General features: G+C 39.3%; 1 protein-coding gene across 1 annotated transcript; it reads left to right on the top strand.

Moving 5' to 3' along the window:
- Positions 1-25,481, top strand: LOC307013507 (soluble guanylate cyclase 88E-like; the record flags this gene model as incomplete). The annotated part of the gene is made up of 13 exons (XM_079640908.1): positions 1-174; positions 1,329-1,461; positions 2,281-2,455; positions 5,512-5,603; positions 7,800-8,057; positions 10,249-10,402; positions 13,505-13,639; positions 16,199-16,319; positions 17,935-18,064; positions 18,420-18,566; positions 21,938-22,084; positions 24,925-25,081; positions 25,474-25,481. Exons 1-13 carry the CDS (start codon positions 23-25, stop codon positions 25,479-25,481), a joined length of 1,809 nt encoding a protein of 602 aa, XP_079497034.1. The 5' UTR covers positions 1-22.

Genomic DNA, 25,481 nt, shown 5'->3' with positions numbered 1-25,481 from the left:
AGCAGTTAACCAAGGCATCGATATGGAGGTTTCCAACCCTCTGAAGATGTACGGCCTGTACCTGGAAGCCGTCAACGATTATATTAATGAATCCTACGGAGAGGACGTGTGGAGGCTCATCGAGAACCGAGCAGAGATACCCCACCTCAAGTTCGTCCGACATCAGATGTACAAGTACGTAAATCATGTTTCCCCGTCATACTGTGGTGCTTGAATTGAGGTTTTAAGTGCTTGAATAGCAAAAACTGCGGATTTTGAGGCCAAATATTCACAAGGGAATCTTATATAATAGCCTACCACAGCAACCGGACTTTTGCACTATTCAAGTGAAGCATTTTAAGACTTGAATAAATGCTAAAACTCGGCTGCCAGTCACAATAATGACATTTATTCTTTGGTTAGATATTCTGTATTTAGGGGCCTAAGCTTATGTGCAGCTCAAATGCTAACAAATGTCGAGGGGGAAATATGAACTACTGCCTTTTTAATCAAATCAAATAACTCTTCATATCTTCTTCATTTTGAGAGTAAACTGAAATGTTGTATTACATTTTTTAAAGAACAACTGTCAAACATTACACACTACTCACATACATTACACACCCATCAAAAATGCACAATAAACACACAAAAAAGACAGTAGCTGGAAGTCAAGGACAATAGAGAGAAGAGAGTAACCTCTCTACTCGTATTTACATCGGTCTTATGCTATTTAACTTTGTTTTAATTGTATTTTCTTCCTTTTTAATGACTGTCTTCCCATTTATTTAAACGTTATCTTAATGCACTTTGAATTGCCTTGTGTTGAAATGTGCTTTACAAGAAAACTACCCTTGCCTATGACGATACCCTTCAACATGTTGGACACCATGTCAGAAACAGCTGTAGTGTCATGCAGTTTAGCACAGTAATACAGCAAGTATTCATTAGTAAATGTTGTATTACTTTGACTATTCGTACTCTCATTTTGAATGTGCTCACTCCTGCACTTGTCTTTGTTTGATGAAACGTTGCTTACTTTACTTTGTCAGAGCTCTACCAGAAAACTGATTTTAAATCTCGTAGCATTAGCAGCTAACTTAGCATATGTTAAAAGCCACATGTATTACATTACATGTTAGACGCTTTCATCCAAAGCAATTTACATACTCACTACTGTGGACAATCCCCACAGGAGCAATTTGGGCTGAAGTGTGTTGCCCAGGGACACAACGACATGCTGACTGCAGTGGGGTTTGAACCTGTGAACCCCTGATCCAAACACCAAGGCTCTATCCACTGCGCCACATGCCTCCTTTAACATTAATAGCTTTCTCTCTACCACGCAGTGACAACCTGATCCTGCGGCTGGCCAAGGCGGCAGGTGAGGTTCTGGGAAAGACCCACGACGAGCTGATGTACGCCTTCGGGGTCTATATGGTCAAGAGGATCGGAAACTACGGATACGAGCGGATCCTAAAGGTGATGTAGTGAACCCTCCCTTCAGATTATCTTTAGCTAACAGCAGCATTAAGTGCATGTCCTCATGTCTACACTACATCACTGACTGATGATGCATTAGTCACTAAATCGAAGCTCATATGGCCTCATGGAATACGGTTATGTTTAATATTTCTGAGTAAATGGTTAAGTCATGTGCGAGCCGCCACATCATGAAGCTTGGATCTGGACAAGAACTGTTCAGATGTGTTGAGCAGTACAAAAAGCACGTCTACTTGCAATTGAATGTTTGTAATGGGCAACGAAGGTCTCGTTCATTCATTAAAAAATAAATCAATGATAGAAAATCCAGAGGAAATGCATTGAATCAGAATCAGGTTTATTAACAGGTAGGTTCACACGTACGAGGAATTTGACTTGGTGTCGTGGTGCATACATATAAGTAGAACAAACATTAAAAAAACACAGATAGAGAACTATTTTAAGAAACCTATAATACAATTAAAAAGTATTTTAAATAATAAAAAATATAGTGAAATATAGCAGTGTTTACATAGAAATAAAATATGGAATAAAACTCGGCAGTAACACAAAAAGAAAACAGATATTGTGTACATTGTGTGTTAAAACATTACTGTACCGTTTGTTGGTGTAAAAGGCGATCATTGGGAGGTGTAGAAACAAAAACAATGACTACTTAGCATCAGAAAGACGTTAAAATAGATCCTCGATACCCAGTATTCTGACAACATGAAAAACTACTTTAACAAGGAACATAATTCACAACAAACAAACCGCACAGTTTACAATTTAAATATCATCATCATCCATCTTTTTTAGGTCTTGGGGCGAAATGTGCGCGACTTCATCAACGAGCTGGACAACCTGCACGAGTACTTTCGCTTCTCCTTCCCCAAAGTGCAGCCGCCCAGCTTCTGCGTGGAGGAGGAGTGCGAGACGAGCCTCACGCTGCACTATCGTAGCACCCGCAAAGGTTTCACCCAGTTCGTCAAAGGTAACGAGGCCCAGAGCTACGGTTTACCCAGACTGTATATTTAAGCAATAACTCACGACAGGCCGTGGTATATGCTCATTATATCACAGCTAAGGGGCGTGGTTCGGCCCGACGGTATACTGTTTTTCTCAGACGCGGAGGGATACTGACTTGTTGTGAAAAGTAACTTACAATTCTACCCGTGGTATACGCTCAGTATATCACGGCTAAGAACAAATCAGATTGCTTGATTTGACTTGTCCGTTTTATAAATAAAGGGTTTACCACACTTTACCAGTCACAGGAAACCGGGTTTGACCCCCAACCCAAAGAACAAGAGCAGAGCAAAGAGTTGTGGGTAGAAATCAAACAAATCAAGGCCTGTGTTTTCAAAACCACTGTTTCTTGACCTCGATTAAAAAAAACCGTCCACATGTTAAGGAAAGATGTGGGGGATAAATGTTGCACTTACACCCGGCCATTTAATTACGACATGACGATAGTTGTTCTTTTCCTTTTGTAAAGGATAGTCCAGTGAGTCCTATATGTTTAAGGAGATTATAAAGGAAGCATTGAAGCTCCTTTCAAAGACGACTGCGGTGCCAAGAGAATCACACTGGTTGATATTCCTTTCCTTTCATAAAGGATTTTCGGGTGTAACCTAGGTTAAGGGAGATAATAAAAGAAGAATTAAAGCTCCTCTCCTATAATCTTTCAACAGTAACCTGGGCGCCACTTAAGGACTCTAAGTTAATTTCACTAAAAAGACTAATCGCCAAAACCTAGGGCTAGGGTTAAACAAGTGAAGGTCCTATCTTTCCATAAGCACTCTTCCTTAACCTCCGGGAAAAACGTAATGGGATTCAGGAACAATGTAGAAAAAGACAACTGCTAATCAAAATCCAACTGCTATAATATAGTAATGCTCTTATTGAAGCAGCCACGTACTGTAGGTCGAGTTGGGAACCTTTCTAAGGGAAATTGACTAATCAATCGCAGCCTAAATCTTCAAAGTGTGTTTAAGTAGGTATCTACCCATTGCATGCTGGGATACGCTCGAATCCCATTAACCTAAATGTGCTTAAAGGGGACCTATCACGCAAAATGCACTTGTGATGTATTTTATACAAACATATGTGTCCCCGGTGCGTCGGGAACTCACGCAGCGTCAGAAAATAAAACCCTATCTCTTTTCCTCCGTACACAAATCTTTTAAAAACGGGTGCACAACGAGCGGATACAGATTCCATCCGAACTGACGTCAAATCGGCAGCGGACCCACAGAAAATGGCTATCAGAAACAATGCCTGATGTGTTTTGGACGTAATCTTGTCTTTGTTTACATTAGCAAGCCTCGCTAACACTCAGAGCTAACCTGTACTGAAGAGCACATGTGTTTTTAAAAAGCAGGAAATAAAAAAAGGAACTCACCTTTTGATAAACCCGCAAGAGAAAAAGCATTTGAGCTCCATACTGTTTCAGAAATAATCCTTGATGTGGTTTAGAACAGGATGGCGTTTTATCACAGCAGAATTTAACTTTATCTCCGGTAGAATTCTGATCAGGCATTAGCTCCGCCTCCTCTTCTTTCTATTTTTTCAAGCTAAGGACCCAAGATCCGCGTTTCTCTAACAGGGCTTCAAAAGAGGAGTATGAGCAGTATGAGGCATGGCTACAATGGGTGATCTGTTTGGTATTTTTGAAAAAAAAACTTCACAGACATGTTTTGTATAGGTATGGCCCTACAATATATGTTTCAAATATAGCATGATAAGTCCACTTTAAGTATTTAAAAAAAAACTACAGACAATTACTCCAAAGTGTTATTTGGTTTGTCCAATGAATATGATACGACACATTATAAATTATTTAATGCCCTTTTTTTGCATATTTAAAAACGGCCTATACTTTTTTGAAAAACAAAACATGGTATTTTAGGTGTTTAACACAATATCTTTCCGTGGATGCCAAAAGGAATATATCCATTTTAGTACAAAAGTCAAAACAGTGTACACCATGTCTTCTTTTTAGTTGAAAGGCATTGTGGAGAAGCCAACCTTCACTTTCAGCTGTGATGCTACATATAGATAACCTCGATCACATTAAAGCAACATTGAGTTCACCGTGTGTGGACAATATGTTAAGTCTATGCACATTAATTTTCATAATGCAAAGAACTGAACTGAAACCAGTGAGAAGGTTAGAAAAGACATTGAGAGCACTGGAGTGTACTCTTTGAAATAGCCTTATGAGATGATCATATTTGTTTTAATTAAAGTTATCAAACAGTATTGGACCAAGAGAACCAATGACACAACAGTTAATAGGTTTATGTAGCTAACAGTTTGACCTTTAAAACTGAAAGTGATGAGCCTAATTATATTATATTAGATATCACTTTATCGTCATTATAGAAATACCGGGACAACGAAATGCAACCAAAAGTGCAAGAGAAGCATATAAATATATATATATTATACACACACACACCCACCCACACACACTTCACTACAATGTGGCTGCATACACACAATAAGTGACGTCTCTTTCTAAACATTTGTACACATTTTCAAACTTACATTCAAAAGTCTGCCTAAAATTAACACACTAACAGACCCTCTCTTTATCACACATACATAACTCACTAGTCCATATTAGCTAGCAGGTGATGCACGGTTTAACTGTCTGTATTTTGAGCAAAACACATCATATGTTTTTATATATCTGAGACCCATAATATATGCCTAACAATAGCATGCTAGGTGCACTTTAAACAAATAATTTTTGTACAAAACAACCAAAAATATATATATAACATATTAACAGTGTGAATAGGATTAGACACAGACCAGTATTTATGCTTTTAGTTCATAGATTATGGTATACTGTGTTAGAAAGTAAAATAAATGATCTGTCCCAATGTTAGCAGGCAAGGTCAATCCATTCAGGCCACGGATACAAAAACACCTAACAGGGCCTTTCGATTACTCTCAAGTGTTATTGCGATGAAGCCTGAATGTCCTACAAGTTGACCTCCACTCATCTATGACCTGTGTGTGTTTGATTGTCTCCTGCAGGACAGCTGTCTCAAGTGGGACGGCAATTCTACAGCACAGACATCGAAGTGGAAATCCTGTCTAAAGAGGAGACGGAGAAAATGACGTATGTGGTATGTACTGAGGTCAAGTATGAGGTCATCAGCATGGAAATATCTCAATCAACTTCAACGGGACGCTAGGCGGAAAGCTTGTTTACACTCAGACAGCAAGTGCTTATTGGATGGAGATGAGTGTTTATTGGGCTGGGGAAATAATTTACAGGAGAACAAAAGTCAAATGTGCAAGCACGTGTTCCTGTTGTCTTACTGTCTGGCTTCAGCTATCATCAATATTAACATTTAAGAGCTTTGAGCACCAGGAAAAGCGCTATTTAAATCAAAAGTATTATTATTAAGTTCAAGCCTGTTTGTGATGTTGGCCGTAGCTATTTAATTATCGCAAATGCATGAAGGAGAGGATTGAGACTAACAAACATAAAATAAGAACAGCTCTTTTAATCTCTTAATAAGTCAATATGTACAGTTTGTAAAACGTCATCCAGAAAATCAATGATTTTATTTGATCCGCTGCAAGAAAATGAGCTCAAACTGTATTTTGTGTTTTTAAATACTGTCTAGAATAACATTGCTGTCACCCCTGCTGTTTTTCCCATAAGCAGAAATAAATCACTGTTGGAAATAACAAGCGAGCGCTTCCCAAACCGAAGGTCACATTTGTATTCATAAGTAACTCATAAGGTCCCATTTACAGGCATTTTTAATTGTATAAGAGATATATTTTTAATAAAACAAAGGTTATAAGATGTAACCAAAAACTTAATTCATGTTGATAACCATTTAATAATTATTTATAGTCAGAAATAAGCTATTTGTAACATTTAGACTGATGTCTATATCTCACATGATGTTTTTAACTGAAGACTTCCTAAGTTATAGCATTAGTGAAAGAAGGCCAGAGGTTTTCCTTTCTAATAGAGAGGTGCAGTGGCGCGTCCTAAAACCCGGAAGTAATCTGCGCATGGGTACCTTCCGGTTCCCTCGACAAAAACGCAATGCAATTTCTCCATAGGATTTTGGAAAATAGCTGGAAATAAGGTCTGTTGACACACATTTAAGAGACGGATCACGTTTTGTTCAGCCGGATCATTTCCACATGTCTACCCTACTTTTATAATTTTCTAATCATAAATCTAGTCGCCAGAAGCAAAATGCTATCGTTATGCTATAAAGGAACTACAGCAGGGTCGCTCTTTCAACGTAACGCCAACTTAAGATCCATATTCAAACATACAGATTCTAAATGGTACGAGTTGAAGCGTTTGTTTGAACAGTCTGAAGGAAGCAGGGACTTGCTTTCAAGCAGAACAGGGCAAACAAACTGAGAGGAGTGTTTACGTGTTCTCCGTAATGACGTACAACGTCCAACATAACTTCTGTAGTCCTATTCAGCCACTTGGTAACAACCATCGTTTTTCAGACACGTAAACTCTTCAAAGATCACCATTGCTGATGTATTTAATGTCAAAAACGTGATCCGTCTCTTAAATGTGTCTCAACCTCAGACCTTATTTCCAGCTATTTTCCAAAATCCTATGGAGAAATCCCATTGGCTCTGAGACGAGGGAACAGGAAGTGGTGAAATGCTGACTCACTTCCGGGTTTGTAGGACGCGTCACTGCACCACTCTATAGTCTATTAGTTAAATATTTACCATAAAAATGCCTCCAGTTGTAACTTGAAACCAGTTTTGAACAACATATAACATAAATTAATCTAAAGGTTTGCAGTTTAATGCAACTGCCAATAATCCTATTTTCTTCAAGATAATGTTCTTTTTTTGTTTCCAAAACTGTATTTTTTTTAATTCAAATGACCAGAAACTAACTTGTAATTCAAACATTGAATAAACATCACACCGTCCAGGTTTATAAGATGAACTTCGACAACGCAGCCTTCAAACAACGCACGACTAAAAGTTATAACTCATCAGTTTTTTATATTAAGTTTTGACGCAAATGTTCTGAAGCTCTTTGTCAGAGAGACATGAGGGTTTCCTTGCTAATAGTCCATTAGTTATTTATTTACCATCAATTCAAAGCCTCCAGGTACAAATTGAAACACGTTTTCAGAAAAAAGACAACATATAAATTAAGCTAAAAGTTTGCAGTTTAAAGCAACTGCCAATAATCCAATTTTAATCAAAAATAATATTCTTTTTTTGTATCCCAAACTGTATTTTTTGTTGTTCAAACCATTAAGAATACATGTTAAGTGAGTGACTTGACGTCTCACTGCTCATCCGTCCAGGTCTACAAGATGAACTTCGACAACGCAGCCTTCAAACACCGCACGCCGCAGCAGAAGACGGCGCCGGGCTACGAGAAGCTGCCGATGAAGCGAGGCCTCTTTTTCGACATGTTCCCCTTCAGCGTGATCTTCCGCCGCGACATGACCATGTACCGCATCGGAGACGGCCTCAAAGAGGTCTTCTCCGACCTGCAGGGCAAGAAGGTCAACGAGGAGTTCACTCTGATCAGACCCATGCTGGAGTTCACCTGGGATAACGTGAGTCCGGATTTGTTTCTCATAAATTGAAATTGGATTTCAATAGAGTGGTGCAGGGATGATGTATTTGTATAGGCCGACCCGGAAGTAAGCTGCGCATGGGTTCCCTCGACAAAAAAGCAATAGGATTTCTCCATAGGATTTTGGAATATTGTAAAAAATAAGATCTTTGGTGTTTCCCCTACCATTGTCTTGGCGGGGCGCTACGCCCTGCCAAAGGAGCCCCGCGCCCTGCCTGAAATTCAAGGTGTTTTTATTTTTGTTTTTTATTTAAAACAAATATATATATATAGCACCACATTTCAACTGAATTAATCTATCTACGGTCACTTTTCACATTGAACATGTGCTCTTTTATTAAATAAACTAAACGCCATGTTATTTATCCAATGTGTTCATGTTTTGAGTGTCCCATGCTTTGCGTATTCACATTCTCCCTCCGCTCTGTTTCGGAAGGGCGGGGCTCACACACACACACACGAATGCACACACTCACGCTCACAATCAGACACAAGAGCGGAGGAAAGGAGGAGAACAACAAAGTGTAAAAAAGTCAAACAAATCTGCTTTATTGCCCCGAGCTCTGCTGTCTGCCCGTTTGTGTCCCCCCCCAAGTTTCAAATGTGTTTATTATTATTTTTTAACCGCAAGCCGTTATCGTCACGGGAGAAGGCCACACACAGCCTGCCCAGGTGAACGCGCGCGAACGCGACAACGAAGGTAGCGTGCGCATTCTAAAAATAGCTCACAGATGGAGCAGCTACCGCGGTTTTGAACTACAGTATTGAGATGTGAGTTGGTTTATTCAATAAATTAGCTCAGGATATTTGGATGTTCTGTCTAAACCTGTTGATGTGAAGCTAATGCAGGACTTGCTAGCTTGATGCTACCGGCATTTAGCGGCAGTGACTCAACAAATTGCCTCTAAAAATGTATCGTCAGCAATGTATGACAAGCAGACTGCTCGTTTAATGTTAGACTCACACCAATAGCTCAATATGATCATAACACGATTGCTTTCATATCAGAGATCAGATGAGATGGAGCGGCCTCCAGTGTAACACTGTACTGTATTACTTTTTAATGTACAAATACTTTGTTACTGTACGATATCAATAACAATAATCCACAGCTCCTCTCTGCTCCAGAGGATAACAAAAATGTGGGCGCGCCGACATTTTTTTTCGAGCAGCACCCTGCCAAGGCAGTAAACCCAGGGGAAACACGTTTGATAAATGCACGTTTTGTTCAGCCGGATAATCTCCACATGTCTACCCTACTTTTATAATTTTCATATCATAAATCTAATTGCCAGAAGCAAAATGCTAACGTTATGCTATAAAGGAACTACAGCCGAGTACAGCAGGGTCTCACGACTTCGACGTCACGCCAACTTAAGATCCATTCAAACATACAGATTCTAAATGGTTCAAGTTGAAGCGTTTGTTTTAACAGTTTGCAGGAGGCACTTGCTTTCAAGCAGAACAGAAACAAACTTAGAGGAGTGTTTACGTGTTCGGCGTAGTGACGTACAACGGCCTCCACAAATTCCGTAGTCCTATTCAGCCACTTATTTTATTTATTCATTTATTTAACAGGGACAGTGCACATTAATGAACATTTCTGTAAATGTGCCAGAGTTAGCCAAGAGGCTATTTTTCATCTGTAGTCCCTGGACAGATTTTAAAAGTCAACCTAAGACACATTTCATTTTAAACAAGTAAATACAACACATTTAAAACATGCAACAGACATTACTGGGATACTTAAATAAAACAATTTAAAATACAGAACATTAAAACAAAACAAATCAAACAAAACAAAAGAACATGTTAAAACACAGGCAGTGGGTTGTAACAGTGACAACACAGTTACACACAGTTACAACAGTGGGTTGTAACTTGTTAACAACCATTGTTTCTCAGACACGTCAACTCTTCAGAAATCACCAGTGGGGTCACTGCTGATGTATTTAATACCGTAGAACAAAACGTGATCCGTTTCTTAAATGTGTCTCAACCACAAACCTTATTTCCAGCTATTTTCCAAATTCCTATGGAGAGATCCCATTGGCTCTGAGACGAGGGAACAGGAAGTGGAGTAATGCTAACTCACTTCTGGGTTTTAGGACTCGTTCCTGCACCACTCTATAGCTGACAAACTAAGAAACACAAATCCTTCCTCTCATTAGATCTACACCCATCTGAACAATGTGTTTGAGCTGCTGTCTGTAGCGGTGGTGGAGAGCAAGCAGAAGGTCAACATTCCCAAACTGAGCAAGGAGGATTCGGAGGAGAGTCGAGAGAAGGAGGAGAATGAGAAAGCAAAGAGAGAAGAAGAAAGAGGTAACGGGTCGCTCCATTTCAATCATTCCCCACTGCATTATGTATATAAAAGGGTTCATTTCAAATGGATGGGATCACAAAATGTCCATAAAGTCACTCCATCATTTTAAAGGTCATCCGATCTGGCAGAGCTAAATGAAATATTTATTATATAGTCAAGAGGAAATGATTATCAAACTGATTCAAGAGACAAATCACTTTTATAACATAAAGTTACTCAACCTTCAAAGCACATATATTAATATACATATATATATATTCTGTAAATGGAGCACATCAAATAAGTGCAGTCTGGTGAATGTCAGTATAAATAGTGAATAAAATGGGAAAAAGGGGAATTTGATGCATAATAAAGTAAGAAAGATATCACCAAACATTGTTGGTGTAATTTAACTAAATATATTTACTCAAGTATTACACAAGAAAGTACACATTTGAGGTACATCTACTTAACCTCCACATCCATTTAATACAATGTTATACTTCCACTTCCAAGGTACAAATTATAAAATGTTGTACCTTTTACTACATGTATCTGACATTATTACATGGTTTAGTTGAATACTCGATTCTGATTGGTCAATTCAGAACACGTTGTTAATCCACTAGCACAGACCGCTGTCAAGGATTTATTGACCGTTGCTAAGGACGCTCACATCTGCAGAAAGAAGTCTGGTCGATTTAACTGTATACACTTTGCTTTTCAAACTGTTTGCTCGTCTTTAGTTTTCCGTTGTCTGAGGATTTGAATATTAATTTTTATACATTTGGAGAGCACAGTAATTTGGATGAATGGTTAGTGGCTGATGAGTCTCCAGCGAAGAAAGGAAAAAGAAAACAGCGGAGAAGTAACGGGGCAGAAACCCTCAACACGGAGCTGCGGTCCTTTTTACGCTACGGTCCAGACATAGTCATCAAACGGCAAAACATATTCAGTTGCCAGTTACTTTGGCATTAGGGCAGGGATATCTAGATACTTTCCAAGGTTTGACATCATGAATTGTGCTACTTTTAAAGCAAGCAACGATGTTTTCAAATCTGTAATCGAAAACGGTTGGCGTTGCTACGTAGTTCAAACGGTAACAACGGACTATTTTTCTTAGCGAATGCATGTCATTTTAAATCAATAACACATTTTTTTAAATCAATAATACTATTTTTTAAATCAATAAAAACATTTTCTAATAATTTGTACTATACTGAAATGCACTATTAGCTTTTGTACTTTAAGTTAATTTTAAAGAAAATATGTTTGTACTGTTATTGCTATACGTATTTCAAGAGTAAAATATACCACTAATCATTATTTGTGCAATTTAAAGGTGGGGTAGGTAAGTTTGAGAAACCGGCTCGAGATACACTTGTTATTTTCCATGGAATTCTCTTAACATCCCGATAGCAATGAATATCTGAAGTGCTTTGACAAAAAATCCATAAAAGAATTTCATCTGTGGAAGGTGTAGTACTGTAAAAAGCACGACCAATCATCTGAGCCGGCCCGGCTAAAGTAACTGGATGGCCTACCTGCCTGTCAGCCTTCCATCTGTGCACAAACTTATCTCGTGCCCTCATTGGTCATGTGCGCGTTCGTGTGTGTTGGAGGAGGGGCTCTGTGAGGAAGTGGCAGATTTGTTCTGGCTGTGTATTTTCAAATTCTAGCGCACTCGAGCTGGTTTCTCCAAAATTACCTACCCCACCTTTAACTCAATAGATGTACTCAAGTATTGTAAAAAAGTTTTTTTTTTTAAATGTGATTGTTTGATCTACTTTACTTGCATATTTTTCATTTTTCCAATAGCCGCTTTCACACCAAGTACTTTGCCGTACTTAGTTCCCAGCACTTAGTTCCCCCATGGAACTAAGTACAGATCGCGTTCAGACCGGAATAAGTTCCCTGAGGGAAGATTACGCAAATGAAGCCGCTGACGTCACTTCTTCTTCTTCTGCTTTGGGTTTACTGGCAGGCCGCAAACCACTTCACGGCGTATACTGCCACCCGAAGTCCCCGGCGTTGGGGAATGGCTTCAATAGAAGCTGCTGGGACACCCAGCCTTCCGAGTAAATCACCAGAACGCTGACACCTCCTCATCTCCACCGCCTCCATGTTTTTTTTTTTGTGTTGCCATAAGTTATTCTCTCTCCGTTGGTGCGCGGGGCTAATGCTAATAATGCTAATGCCAGCAAATACAATGGCGGCTTCAAAAATCTTTTCAGAATTTTACGGGGCGTGGTTTGCAATTCGCCCCGCCAATCAAAAATGTGTACTTTTTCTCCCCAGTATAGTCCCACCTCTCTAGCAGGCACTAAAAATGGGGGTAAAAGTTTTGCTGTGAACACAAAATTCCAGGCACTATCGGAACTAAACGGGAAAAATACGGGTAAAAGTACTCCGGTGTGAAAGCGCCTAATGTTATGTCCAAATCCAAGGTACAAATTATAAAATGTTGTACCTTTTCCTGCACTACATTTATCGGACATTAGTAACTAAATACGGATTAAATAAATCTAACCCCATTTTTACCACCGGCAACATTAGAGTTATGTTTTTACACCAATAATTATTATACAGTTATATCCTTTGTACTATTCTGAAATGCACTATTACCTTTTGTACTTTCGGTTTATTACTAAGCCAAGTTTTCCTCAAGAATCATTTTGAATGCTTCTACTTGTAAGTGTATTTTCCACTGTATCATCAGTACTTTAACTTAATACTTCTTCAACCAATTATTATTTTAATGTTTTGTGCAAGAATGAAACATAATGGACATAAAACCCGAACATAACCATCAAGAGCGGGCAAGAAACAGAATTTATAACAAGGCGATGAATTAGTAATATACTCTCATGTTGAACATTACCATTCTGCTACAGCCTGGCTGTGATTAGTATTCAACACACAGCCTTCACACAGTTATAGCCCTTTTTAACTCTCCTTCTTAAAGGTCACCTATTTAGCTAAATCTACTTTTTCACATATTTTATACATAAACATGTGTAATCTGTGTAAAGAGCCTCAGGAAAAAAGATTCTCTCTCTTTAACTTAAAACCTGGTTCATTCAGTCCTGTCTCCTCTCACTGTTTCTGCTCCTCTTCCTCAGATGAAGGGAGGTCTAAGGACATGGAGGAGATGAAGGGTTCGGACCAGGAGTACAGCGGCACCGTCACGCAGTACAACAGCTCAGCTAACTCTGGAGGAGAGGACATTGAACTTCTGGCTTTCCAAACCGTCACCGGTCAGAGCCGCTTCACTTCTAACAAGCTAGTTTTTTTAATTTGCAGAGGTGGGAAGTAGTGGAGTACGAATACTTCGTTACTGTACTTAAGTACATTTTTCTGGTATCAGTACTTTACTCCATTACTTATTATTTACTTTTACTTCTTACATTTTAAAAACAGGCTGGTTACTTTAGTTTTAATCTGTGTTTGGTGGACGTTAGTCATCTAGGTCAGGGGTTCCGAACCTTTTTTCACAAGAGGGGGGGCGCAACAGCGGTAATTAAAGTTTCAAAGTCTCAAAAATGCTACAACTGCTGTCACAAACTGGTTGAATGTGAAGTATTTAGTTAAAGGAGGATGAAAGCGTAACTAAGGAGCACTATTGGAGTGACTTTGATGGTTATTGGACTCAGGATTAATTCAATTGGATTCCTGCTGTATGAACAAATTAAAGGACGGCGCAAGTGGAATCAATTCACAAAGGGATTAAACTGTTTAAAACACATGCTCAAAGTAAGCCGGATTTTGCCGATGTGTTTATGTGGATTCAAAAGTCGTAAATAATCTACGAAATGGAGGAGACCGATCTGATCGGAGCAACTGTGACAAATAATCCAACTGAAACCGGCATGGACAATGACTATGTTTTAAAAATGCGCTTACCCAGAAAAGACCGGTTTGGACACTTAACGCGCAGAAGAAACATTTCTATTAAAGAAAGAATTATACATTTCTGTCTTTTTATGCTTTTAATAGCTACTAACTTGAATTTGTATTCAAATTAATTAATCAATTATTTTTTGTATTTGATTGTAATGTAGAGACAAGGCTTTTAGTGACAATCATGTATTGCGTTACAATTATATGTAAAAAAAAAAATGCGTTGGGAACCACTGATCTATGTCATGTAATGGCGCATTTACACTGCAGTTACTATAGTAACGCAGTGCAGGCGGAGCCGTGACGTCATCTTCAATGAGCGCCCCAGAAAAACAACACAGCCGTTAGCTCTTAGCACTCAGAGCTCACAGCTCCTCATATCTGTTCAGAAACTAGACACAAGTTAAACAAGTACAAACCACAGACTGTCTGTGTCATGGAGAATACAGTCGCTGGTTTATTTGTGTCTGTAGGCCGTTGTTGGGAGTGTGGACGGTCGGAGCATATATAACGTTAGCTTAGCCAAGCTCCATTTAGAAAACACTCATTTTAAAAGGTGTTTCGCCTGCTGTCTGTCTGCAGACTTGTCAAAGCATTAATTCATGGTTGTTACTAACCGGTATCAGTATGTTGTTGCTTCGGCATCATTTTGAAACGTGTATTACAATTAAATCTCGGTCAAATATGTTCATCTTGTTGTAGTTGTAGCCCCCTTGACAGCAATTCTCTCTCTAGTTTAGCAAACTCAGCCCGACTCAGCCCTGTTTGTTGGCCTCGATAGAACCACGATTTAGTCGGGCCAGAAAAAAGGTGAAAAAGTACCCCCGGGCCGGAACTAGGCCAAGTGGAAGCGCAACCAAAAACAGGCCCCGCACGGCTCGGCACGCTTAAAGCGAACATTTATCCTCCAGATCTTCCTTTAACATTTGGACGTCTCCTTTCCTTATCATGTGGAAGTTTTTTTTTAATCGATGACAAGAAAGAGTGGTTGTGAAAACACACAGGCCCTGATTTGTTTGACTTCTATCCACAGCTCTTTGCTCTGCCCTACAGTTATTTGGGTTGGAGTTCAAACCCAGTTTCATGTCCTACTGGTACACCATCAGAGTTGGGAAGCAGTGGAGTACAAATACTTCATTACTGTAGTAAATGCTTCTGGTGTCAGTACTTTACTCCACGACTAATTTTTCTGATGACTTTTTACTTTGACTTCTTACATTTTGAACACAAATACCTGTACTTTCTACTTCTTACATGTTGAACACAAATACCTGTACTTTCTACTTCTTACATGTTGAACACAAATACCTGTACTTTCTACTTCTTACATGTTGAACACAAATACCTGTACTTTCTACTTCTTACATGTTGAACTCAAATACCTGTACTTTCTACTTCTTACATGTTGAACACAAATACCTGTACTTTCTACTTCTTACATGTTGAAACCAAATACCTGTACTTTCTACTTCTTACATGTTGAACACAAATACCTGTACTTTCTACTTCTTACATGTTGAACTCAAATACCTGTACTTTCTACTTCTCTCATTTTCCAAACAGGCGGGTTCCTTTAGTTTGAATGTGTGTTTGGTGGCGTGATCATTATTATTTAGAGTCATTGCGTGCCTATTGATTTGAACACGATCCGTGTATCCATCATTTCCTGGTCTTCTCTAAAGAAGAGGGACCAATGAAAACGTTGTCATGTTGCCGTTGTTCAGCATGGAAACATTCATTAGCTAACAATGACATTATTGTTCTATTAATATAAAGGGAGGTCAGGTACTCTTTAAAACAGCTACTCGTTATGGGTACTTTTTACTGAAGTACAGTATCTGTACTTCTACTTGAGGAAAGGATGTGTGTACTACACACCACAGTCCTGTTTACCTTTCCCTCCTGATTCCTCTCAGGAAAGCGCAGCGAGACGATATTTGAGGACACGCGGGAGCCTCCGAAGAAACCTCTCCACCTGAAGGGCCAGATGAAGTACGTCCCCCCGTGGGACTCCCTCATCTTCCTGGGGACCCCCATGTAAGACCACCACCTACACACTGACTATGTTTAATGTTTCTGACACAGAATAGAGCAGTGCAGTGATGACATATTTTAGTAGGCAGACCTAGAAGTAAGCAAAGCAAAGGGTCGCTGAAAATCCCATTGGATTTCTTTATATTGCAGTAATTTAAAGGGGACCTATCGTGCAAAAAGCACTTTTGTACGTATTTTATACATGAATATGTGTCCCCGGTGTGTCAGGGAACTCACCAAGTGTCAGAAAACACAACCCTCTCTTTTCCTCCATACCAAAATCTCTAAAAACGGAGCTGATACAGATTTGAATTTTCCTGATGTCAGAAAAGGGGTGCTCCGCCTACATGGGCAACTCTCCACCTATCAGGGGAATGGGGGGTGGGGCCACGAACGTGTCCGTTCACACGAGATCTGTAGTACATATGCCAGGCCTGTAAGTGGCGCTGTAGTCACAGAATCAGCCCTTGCAAAAACAGGGCTGCAAATAGAGCGAAATGAGGCATGGCTAAAATGTATGATCTGTTTGGTATTTAAAAAAAAACACTTCACAGACATGTTTTATATACAATACATTTTTCAAATATAGCATGATAGGTCCACTTTAAGTATGTGGCAAACACACATTTGTCTTAACGTAACATCCTGTTTTATATAGACATGCTTTTATTTGAAGGCGACTTTGCGCTATAAGCAGGAAGTTACTGTTCCCAAAGCAAAAACTTGATGGAGAAAAATAACTGAAATAAAGTACAGATATTAAGGAGATATTTAAATATCGCGATATCAAAAGATAAAGTTTACATTTAAGTATTAGCAAGCGGCACATGGTTAGTGTTAACTGTAATATCAAAATGTGGTTTGTGATATATGATGTTCGTTTATATAGGCTACTGTATTATAACTTTGCTAATTATTTGAAGTTCGCTTGTTGAATGGTATTCTAAAGTAATGCTCCAACCCAGTCTCACGGCATTTCGTGTTACAATCACGAAATAATTGAATCTATTGATTTGTGTTCACCAACTCGATTTTCCCCTTTTTTTCGTGTCACACAGAACGATTTTAAAAGCAATGTATTTCTATTGGTAGTATGTTTCGTGCCTTTTTTTGTCATCTTTTTTTCCTTCTAATTTGTTATTATTTGGTGCAGGCACGAAAAATACTACCAATAAAAATACATTGCTTCTAAAAATCGTTCTGTGTCAGAATACTGAAATCTGTTTTTCCTAATTTATTATTATTTACATTGCTTCTAAAATCGTTCTGTGTGACACGAAAAAATTGGGAAATCGTGTTGGTGAACACGAATCAATAGATTAATTTCGTGACTATAACACGAAATGCCGTGAGACTGTGTTGAATGCTCATATGGATGTAGATGTATTTGTTGTCTTGTGTCTTTGTGTAGCTCTTACGTTGGTTTTTGGAGTTTTCAATAAATTAGAAATCATCAGTCAAGTGTACGACCATCTTTCTGAGGGATATGCTACAGATTATATCATAAAATATCGATAATTGGCGTCCGTGTATCGATACAATATCGGCACTATGCTGTATCGATTATTTCCACCACCCCTAATACATGTATTCTTGTTTGCTCTCCTTACTTCTGCAGCATAGAGACAGTGGAGGACATGATAAAGATGGGAGTGTACGTGAACGATCTGAACCTGCATGACTCCAGCAGAGAGCTGATTCTGGCCGGGACGCAACAATCGGCCGAGCTACAGCTGGCCCTGGATCAGGTGAGGAGAAAAATCCCTTTTCTGCAGGGATTGAGCATTGCACACAAAGCACACTTTGCACCAAATCCCAGAGCAGTTTGAGGTGGTTCACAGGGCTTTATAAATTGTACTGAAATATGGTTCCAAGAAGAAACTGAATGATATGATACGCTGAGTGCACAACATGTAAGAAGTGCCAGTTTCCTGCATTAAAGCGCCCGGCCAGGTGAAAGCTCTGCTCCAGTATCGTTTACCTTAGTCATGCAGGAGAGATGTGGATTAAGAGGATTAGAGAAGGCAGAGAGGGATTTTTGAGCTTTAAAAAGAGGTGAGACTGTAACTGTAGACTCTTTTGTCCAATTTCCCCATCCTCTAGGAGCAACAGAAATACGCTCAGCTGATGGAAGTCATCAAGACGCTGGACGAGGAGAAGAAGAGAGGAGATTCTTTGCTGTACGCCATGATCCCTAAAGCTGTGGCCGACCGCCTCAGGAAGGGGATCACTGCGCTGGAGACGTGCCAGGTACACAATAATACTCAAAAACACTGCGAGTGCGCACTGTATAACTGCCAAACTGAGGCCATAGACATACATGGCAAAAGTAAACACTGTCCCGAAATTGACACCAGATGGACACACGAATATGGAATTGTGAATTTCGCACGAAGATGGCCCCGAACTTGGTCAACGGCCAAGCAACAGCCGAAGCAAGTACGATGCCTACAGAGGGCCACACGATAGCACCCGAACCACACACTCCGTCATGTTGTTTCCATAGCAACAACAACTTCCTGTCAACAGCGTAAACTTGCCTTCAAAATAAAAGCATCTAAATAAAACAGGAAGTTAACCTAAATTACATTTAAGACATACAACTGCAACGAGAGTAACAAAAACAATGTAATATCCTCTTCAGTTTCACAGAACACAAATTCTACTATAATACGATGGCTACACAATGGCATTGCGAGGGCTTCACGTAGTCGTGTGATCTTCCTAACGGCCTGTCCACACAGCGGCGTTGGAAGCTTCTTCCAATTCACTTTGAATGGGGTGACGTCACTTTTCGCCGAACTGCATTGTGGGAAGCAGAGCGGAGCTTTCCTGGCATTTCAGGCTGCAAAAGTTGAGCAATGTTCAACTTTTGAAGCTTCTGAAGCTTTCGGTGGAAGCGTAAGCCAATCAAATCATATGCCAGTACATGCTCTAGCCAATCAAACCGCTGCTTGTGTGTCAGGGGCGGGAGATTCATGTGATTGGTTGTTGGTCGAGCTTCAGACACGCCCGCTGGTGTGTGTGGACGGGCCGTAAGACAATCGGGCAGGTCCTTGATTCCTTCGTATTGTCTTCGTGAGGCGATAAATGCCCGATGGCACCGATGATCACACGAAGTAAAGACGAAGATGACACGATTTGACAAGATGCACTCATGATGGCCTTTACTAAGGGTAAAATGGACACACGAATTCAACACAAAAATGAAACTTCGCAAGGTCTTTCGGCAATTTTTTGGCATGTCAAAGATTTTGCCACCGCTCACGAAGTTGCTGCCGGAGCCTGAGAAACTCCACCGGCGGTCATACGATGGCTTAAGATGCCCTCATGAATGGCCCGATGTTGTTACGATCAGAGCCGAAGCTGGTGTCAATTCTGGGACAGTGTGACGCGGGCTTTACTCAAGTAGAAGTACAGATAATCGTGTTTAAAAAGACTCTGGTGAAAGTAGAAGCACTGACTAAACTTCTTTACTCAAGTAAAAGTAAAAGGGCTTTGAAATGTACTTAAGTAAAAAGTACCCATAACTAGCAGCTTTTTTAAAGAGTACCTGACCTCCCTTTATATTAATAGAACAATAATGTCATTGTTAGCTAATGAATGTTTCCATGCTGACCAACGGCAACATGACAACGTTTTCATTGGTCCCTCTTCTTTAGAGAAGACCAGGAAATGATGGATACACGGATCGTGTTCAAATCAATAGGCACGCAATGAGTCTAAATAATACTGATCACGCCACCAAACACACATTCAGACTAAAGGAACCAGCCTGTTTGGAAAATGTACGAAGTAGAAAGTACAGGTACTTGTGTTCAAAATGTAAGAAGTAGAAAGTACAGGTATTTGTGTTAAAAATGTAAGAAGTAGAAAGTTCAGGTATTTGTGTTCAAAATGTAAGATGTAGAAAGTACAGGTATTTGTGTTCAACATGTAAGAAGTAGAAAGTACAGGTATTTCTGTTCAAAATGGAAAAAATAAAAGTAAAAAGTCTTCAGAAAAATAAGTAGTGGAGTAAAGTACTGACACCAGATAAATGTACTTAAGTACGGTAATAAAGTATTTGTACTCCCCTACTTCCCACCTCTGATCCTAACACATCATTTACTCAAAGGAAGCACGAGTCTAGCATTTCAAGTTTGTATTTTTCTGTCAACCCAATGCACACGGATGTCAGAGGTCAGCCATGCAACATTGCTTTTAGATTAGCAGTGACCTCCACAGGAAATGGAACTGCCATTTTTACACAAGCAACATTTTACACCAAAAAATTAACTTCACTCGCAGCAGCTGTGCAAAAGGAGTGAGGAGAAGTGAGAAGGGTTTTTTTGCCAACAGGGTCCAAAGATGTCTGAAGGCGGACATGAAGGTAAAGGTCAATGTTATTGACATTCAAGACCAAACACATGAGGGGTACAGAGCAGAAAGAAATGGAGTGTACCGTTTAACATTATCACAATGTGCTAAATGCATCATTGTGGTATCCACCATATAAAATGACTAACTTAAAAACAAATGAAATAACATTAACAATAAAGGATTCACTTAAAGACAACAATAAAATCATATTCCATTTACTTGTATATAGACTCTTCTTGCACTATTTCTATTTTATTTGTATTTACATCTCAAAACATTCTCTTGCACTATTTGATCTGTTTTATTCGTTCTATGTCCTATATATATATATTCATGTTGCACTGTAGGAGGAGCCTGTGACTTAAAGGGGACCTATCATGCAAAATGCACTTTTGTACGTCTTTTATACATGAATATGTGTCCCCGGTGTTCCAGGGAACTCACCAAGTGTCAGAAAACACAACCCTCTCTATTTTCCTCCATACCCAAATCTCTTAAAAAGGGGCTGCAACGGATCTGATACAGACTGATCCAGATTTGAACACTTCTATGACGTCACAGAAGTGTCGCTACGGCTATTGGGCCAACTCCACCAATCAGGAGGAGACAGCCACGGACATTGCCGTTCGAAAGCGCTGGAGACGCTGTAGTACATATTTCAGGCCACCAGATGGTGCTGTTCTCACAGAATCAGCCCATGCAAAGACAGTTAAATTGAGCGAAATGAGGAATGGCTAAAATGCATGATCTGTTTGGTATTTTGAAAAATAAAACGTATAAATATACCTTATATAGGTATGGCCCTACAATATATTATTCAAATACAGCATGATAGGTCCACTTTAAGTGTTTCATTGCCATATCTACACTGTAGCTAATGTACACATGACAATAAAGCCTTGAATCTTGAAAAACAGACATCTTATTGAAAACTGATTTATGTATATAGCACATTTAAAAACAACAGTTGATCAAAGTGCTGTACATCAATACAATATATAAAAAAAGCAGCATAAAAACATTTAGACAAAACCGATAGGACAAAAATAAACGAATGTAAAAGCACGAGACAATAAAAACCATACTTATAGCCACAGACTGAAAACCCTCATTCATGATGTAAACACATTTTAAACACAGACTGACACGTCTTATACGTGGTCTGCAAAAGCACGGGAGAACAAGTAGGTCTTTAAACGAGATTTAAAAACAGGCAAATCATCATAATCATAACATATATTATTTGTTTTTTATCCCAGGTCTTCCCCGATGTGACCATCCTGTTCAGCGACGTGGTGAAGTTCAACGAGATCTGCATCCACATCACACCCATGCAGGTGGTGGACATGCTGAACGAGATCTACATCGTGTTCGACACGCTCAGCGAGAAGCACAACGTCTACAAGGTCAGTGGAAAACCGCCTGATGCAGGACTGCAACTCAAGATCCTTTTCATTATCGACATTAAATATTTTCTAGATTATTGTTTTTGTCAGGGAATAATTCTGTATACATGTTTACCTTTTGCCCTCTGACGCAGATGCCCAACCTTGATCAGCCGCTATCTCCCTTAAAACCTGTTAAGCCCCAAAGACCCCTTCGGCGGGTCTTTGGGGCTTTTTTTTACGACACTGTGTCTCAGGACATCTTAATATTTAAAAACCTATTAATGTGTTATACCAGATTAACGGGAAGAATCTCATCTAACTGACGAAACAAACAATTTTTACCAAAACAAAACACAAGTCTCATAACAAGCGTCTAAATGAGCCCTGAGCGAAAGAATGCCACTTAGCACAGGACTCAAGGTAAAAGTACCCTTATTACTGATCGTAGCTGCACATACAAGATATCCGATTAAAGCTGAGAGTCCACAGATTATATAGGTATATATATTATCACTGAGCGATCAGAACTCGCGACAGGGGAAGCAAACACAGACATCAAAACACTTAGCATTACGGAGCAAAAACGGGACATCGTCTCACCTTAGCTGTTATTCTGATCAAAAGTCGTGTTCAATGGCATTAAAACGAGAAAAAACACTGCTGAGGGTTAATCCATAGGTTAATTGAATGTGTCTGTCACTTTGAAAATATTATTTATAATCCATAATTCCATTTTTATGTAAAGATCGGAGAGTAACAGTTAGCTGCTAATGGTAGCCACCAGAGTTATCGCAGCTTCCGGTTTTGGCTATGCTTCACTCTCACTCCTTATTTGGTAATGTGTGTGTGTGTGTATGAGGGAGTTCCCCTCGATTCAATTGGCTTTAGTGGTTAAAAAGAGATGTCAATCATCAAAATCGACGAGGGGGGCCAGAGATATGGAAAATCCACCCAAATGACCCCAGAAGTGTTTTATTTTGCTAAATCTCTCTACAAAGGTCACATTTCACTTGTTTTGCATCAATCTTGATACAGGGTACTTATTATATGTTGTAGTTTGGATTCCTAAAGCTTTTAGTCTACCATCCCATCATTCAAGGGTGGTTTTCACTATAAGTAATTTTTTCTTTTGAACGGACTCTATAATTTACATTTTTTTACTGTTTTCAATCTGAATTTACTTAAATAAAAACATCTGTATTGATTCCGACACTTCTACATCCAACTCACAGATGTAACCCTGCTTTGAGAAAAAATATTATTAATTTTCCCCTTTTAGAAGTGAAGATATGGTCATTTGTTCTGGGAATGTCATTTTCGAGCCTGAGACCTGAAAAACAGGCTCGGGGCTTAACAGGTAAGGAGGGGCTGCCCAAGCATTTTGATGATGTTGCCAGTTTATGACCGGGCAACTCAGTCTGTCAGAGATAGTTATTGTTGTGGGACACCTGGAACACATCCTTCTCAGGGTGTAGATGACCCCGAGCCATAAGCAACAAATGTGATTCAGTGTCCTCAGCTGTTTCGTCTATCTATTGAAGAATTTCGATTATTACACTCTGAACTAGTTAAAACCTAGAGCTACAGGAAGGGTCTTCAGAATTGATTGAGGCATCTCCACCGTGTGGTCAGACCGTGGCCCGTGACATGTCTTGTGAATTCTCCGGCCGAAGCTTCAAATAAACCGTCAGTGTTTGCCATCAAAGCTCCAGCTCTCCTCGTGTCTCTCTGAGTCCTGACTCCAGGTGCTTCAGAAGTTTCCCCCACAGTTTTGATCTTTAACAATGTCAGAAATTATTGGCAACAAGTCCATCCCAAAGTCCAAGGGGAATTCCTTAGATGTGTCGTGAGTCCTTTTCGACATTAAAAAGAGTAACTGAGGAAATCTGCATATTATTAAAGCGTGAAAAACGCTCAGCGAGAAGCACAACGTCTATAAGGTCTGTGAAAAACAGCCTGGTGCAGGACTGCAACTCACGATCCTTCTCATTATCGATTCATCTGCCAAATATTTTCAAGATGAATTGTTTGATCTTAGAAAAAGTCCAAGGGGGATTCTTTGGATTTTTTTTTTAAGTCCAATTCGATATAAAACAGTAACTGACGAAAACTCTATATTATTAAAAGCGTGAAAACAGCCTTTTCTGACATTTTTGCAGGGGAAATTTATTAAGCAATTATTCGACAATCAAAAATAGTTAGCAGCTATTTTCCTGTCACATTGAAAAATGTACTAATCGTGCAGCTCTTGCCTGATGTGCATATTTACACTTTACTTTCAACTCTCGTTTATTTTGAGATGTACTTTTGACAAATGTTTATGATCAGTTTTTGTTGCCTAATATTTCTCTATTTCCTGAATATAAAATTAAGCTCACACTTTTTTTTTTTTACATTTTGCTTCTACCTATATAATTGAATCAGAATATATATACTTAAATGTGATTATTTTGAGTTTAACTTCTATGTTTACATCAATATGTATATGTTTTTGTGTTTTATTTTTCTATTGGACATTTTACCTTACCACCTTATTTTATTATGCATATTCAATCTTTGACTTAATTTTATTCTGACATTGAGCAACTGTCACGAAACCCAATATCCCTCCGGTATAAATAAATAGTCAGATCCTGATTTCTGACAAATGTAATCAATGAGAGAAGTGTGTTAGTCTGTCTGTAGTTACTGTCTCCCTCCTTTCTACACACATCAAAGATATTGAAGTGACTGCTATTTTGTATATATTGATTATCTCTTAAGGTGTGCATATGTATAAATGTGTGTGTTGATTGTGTGTATATAGGTATATCTTTTTTAAGTTTAAATATAGGCAATAAAGTTGACTTTCTGTGCAGGTGGAGACGATCCGCGACGCCTACATGGTGGTGGCCGGCGTTCCCAATAAAACCACCTTTCACGCGCACCATATCTGCGACATGGCGCTGGACATGCTGAGCTCCATCGACCACCTGAAGGACCCGTCCACCGGGGACAACATCCAGATCAGAGTCGGTGAGCAGCAGCTTCAGACGATCACTTCCAATTCAATACAACTTAATTTATATAGCACATTTAAAAAACAACAGAGTTAACCAAAGTGCTTGTTAGGAAAAATATCCCTCGTCCCCGGCTTGAGCTTCAATCTCAGGATCCATGTATCTGTGATCCTCTCCAGAATGGAAGTAGTCATCACATACAGAGCATCAACTAGTTCCTGAACAGTGTCCTTCACATGCTGATATCCGAGAGAGGGAGTTACACAGTCACAAGATGGAGGAATAGAAAGCAGTACATCCTGTCATGTACAACATTCTTAACATTCTGACTTTTTAATCCAAATCCAGACTTTTCAAAAAAATGTGGCCTTTTCTCAAAATTCTGTCTTTTTCTCAAATTTCTCTAAGAATTCTGA

This window comes from Notothenia rossii (genome assembly GCF_949606895.1).
Source record: "Notothenia rossii genome assembly, chromosome: 7".
Lineage (NCBI taxonomy): Eukaryota > Metazoa > Chordata > Actinopteri > Perciformes > Nototheniidae > Notothenia > Notothenia rossii.
This window is presented reverse-complemented; position numbering and strand designations above follow the sequence as displayed.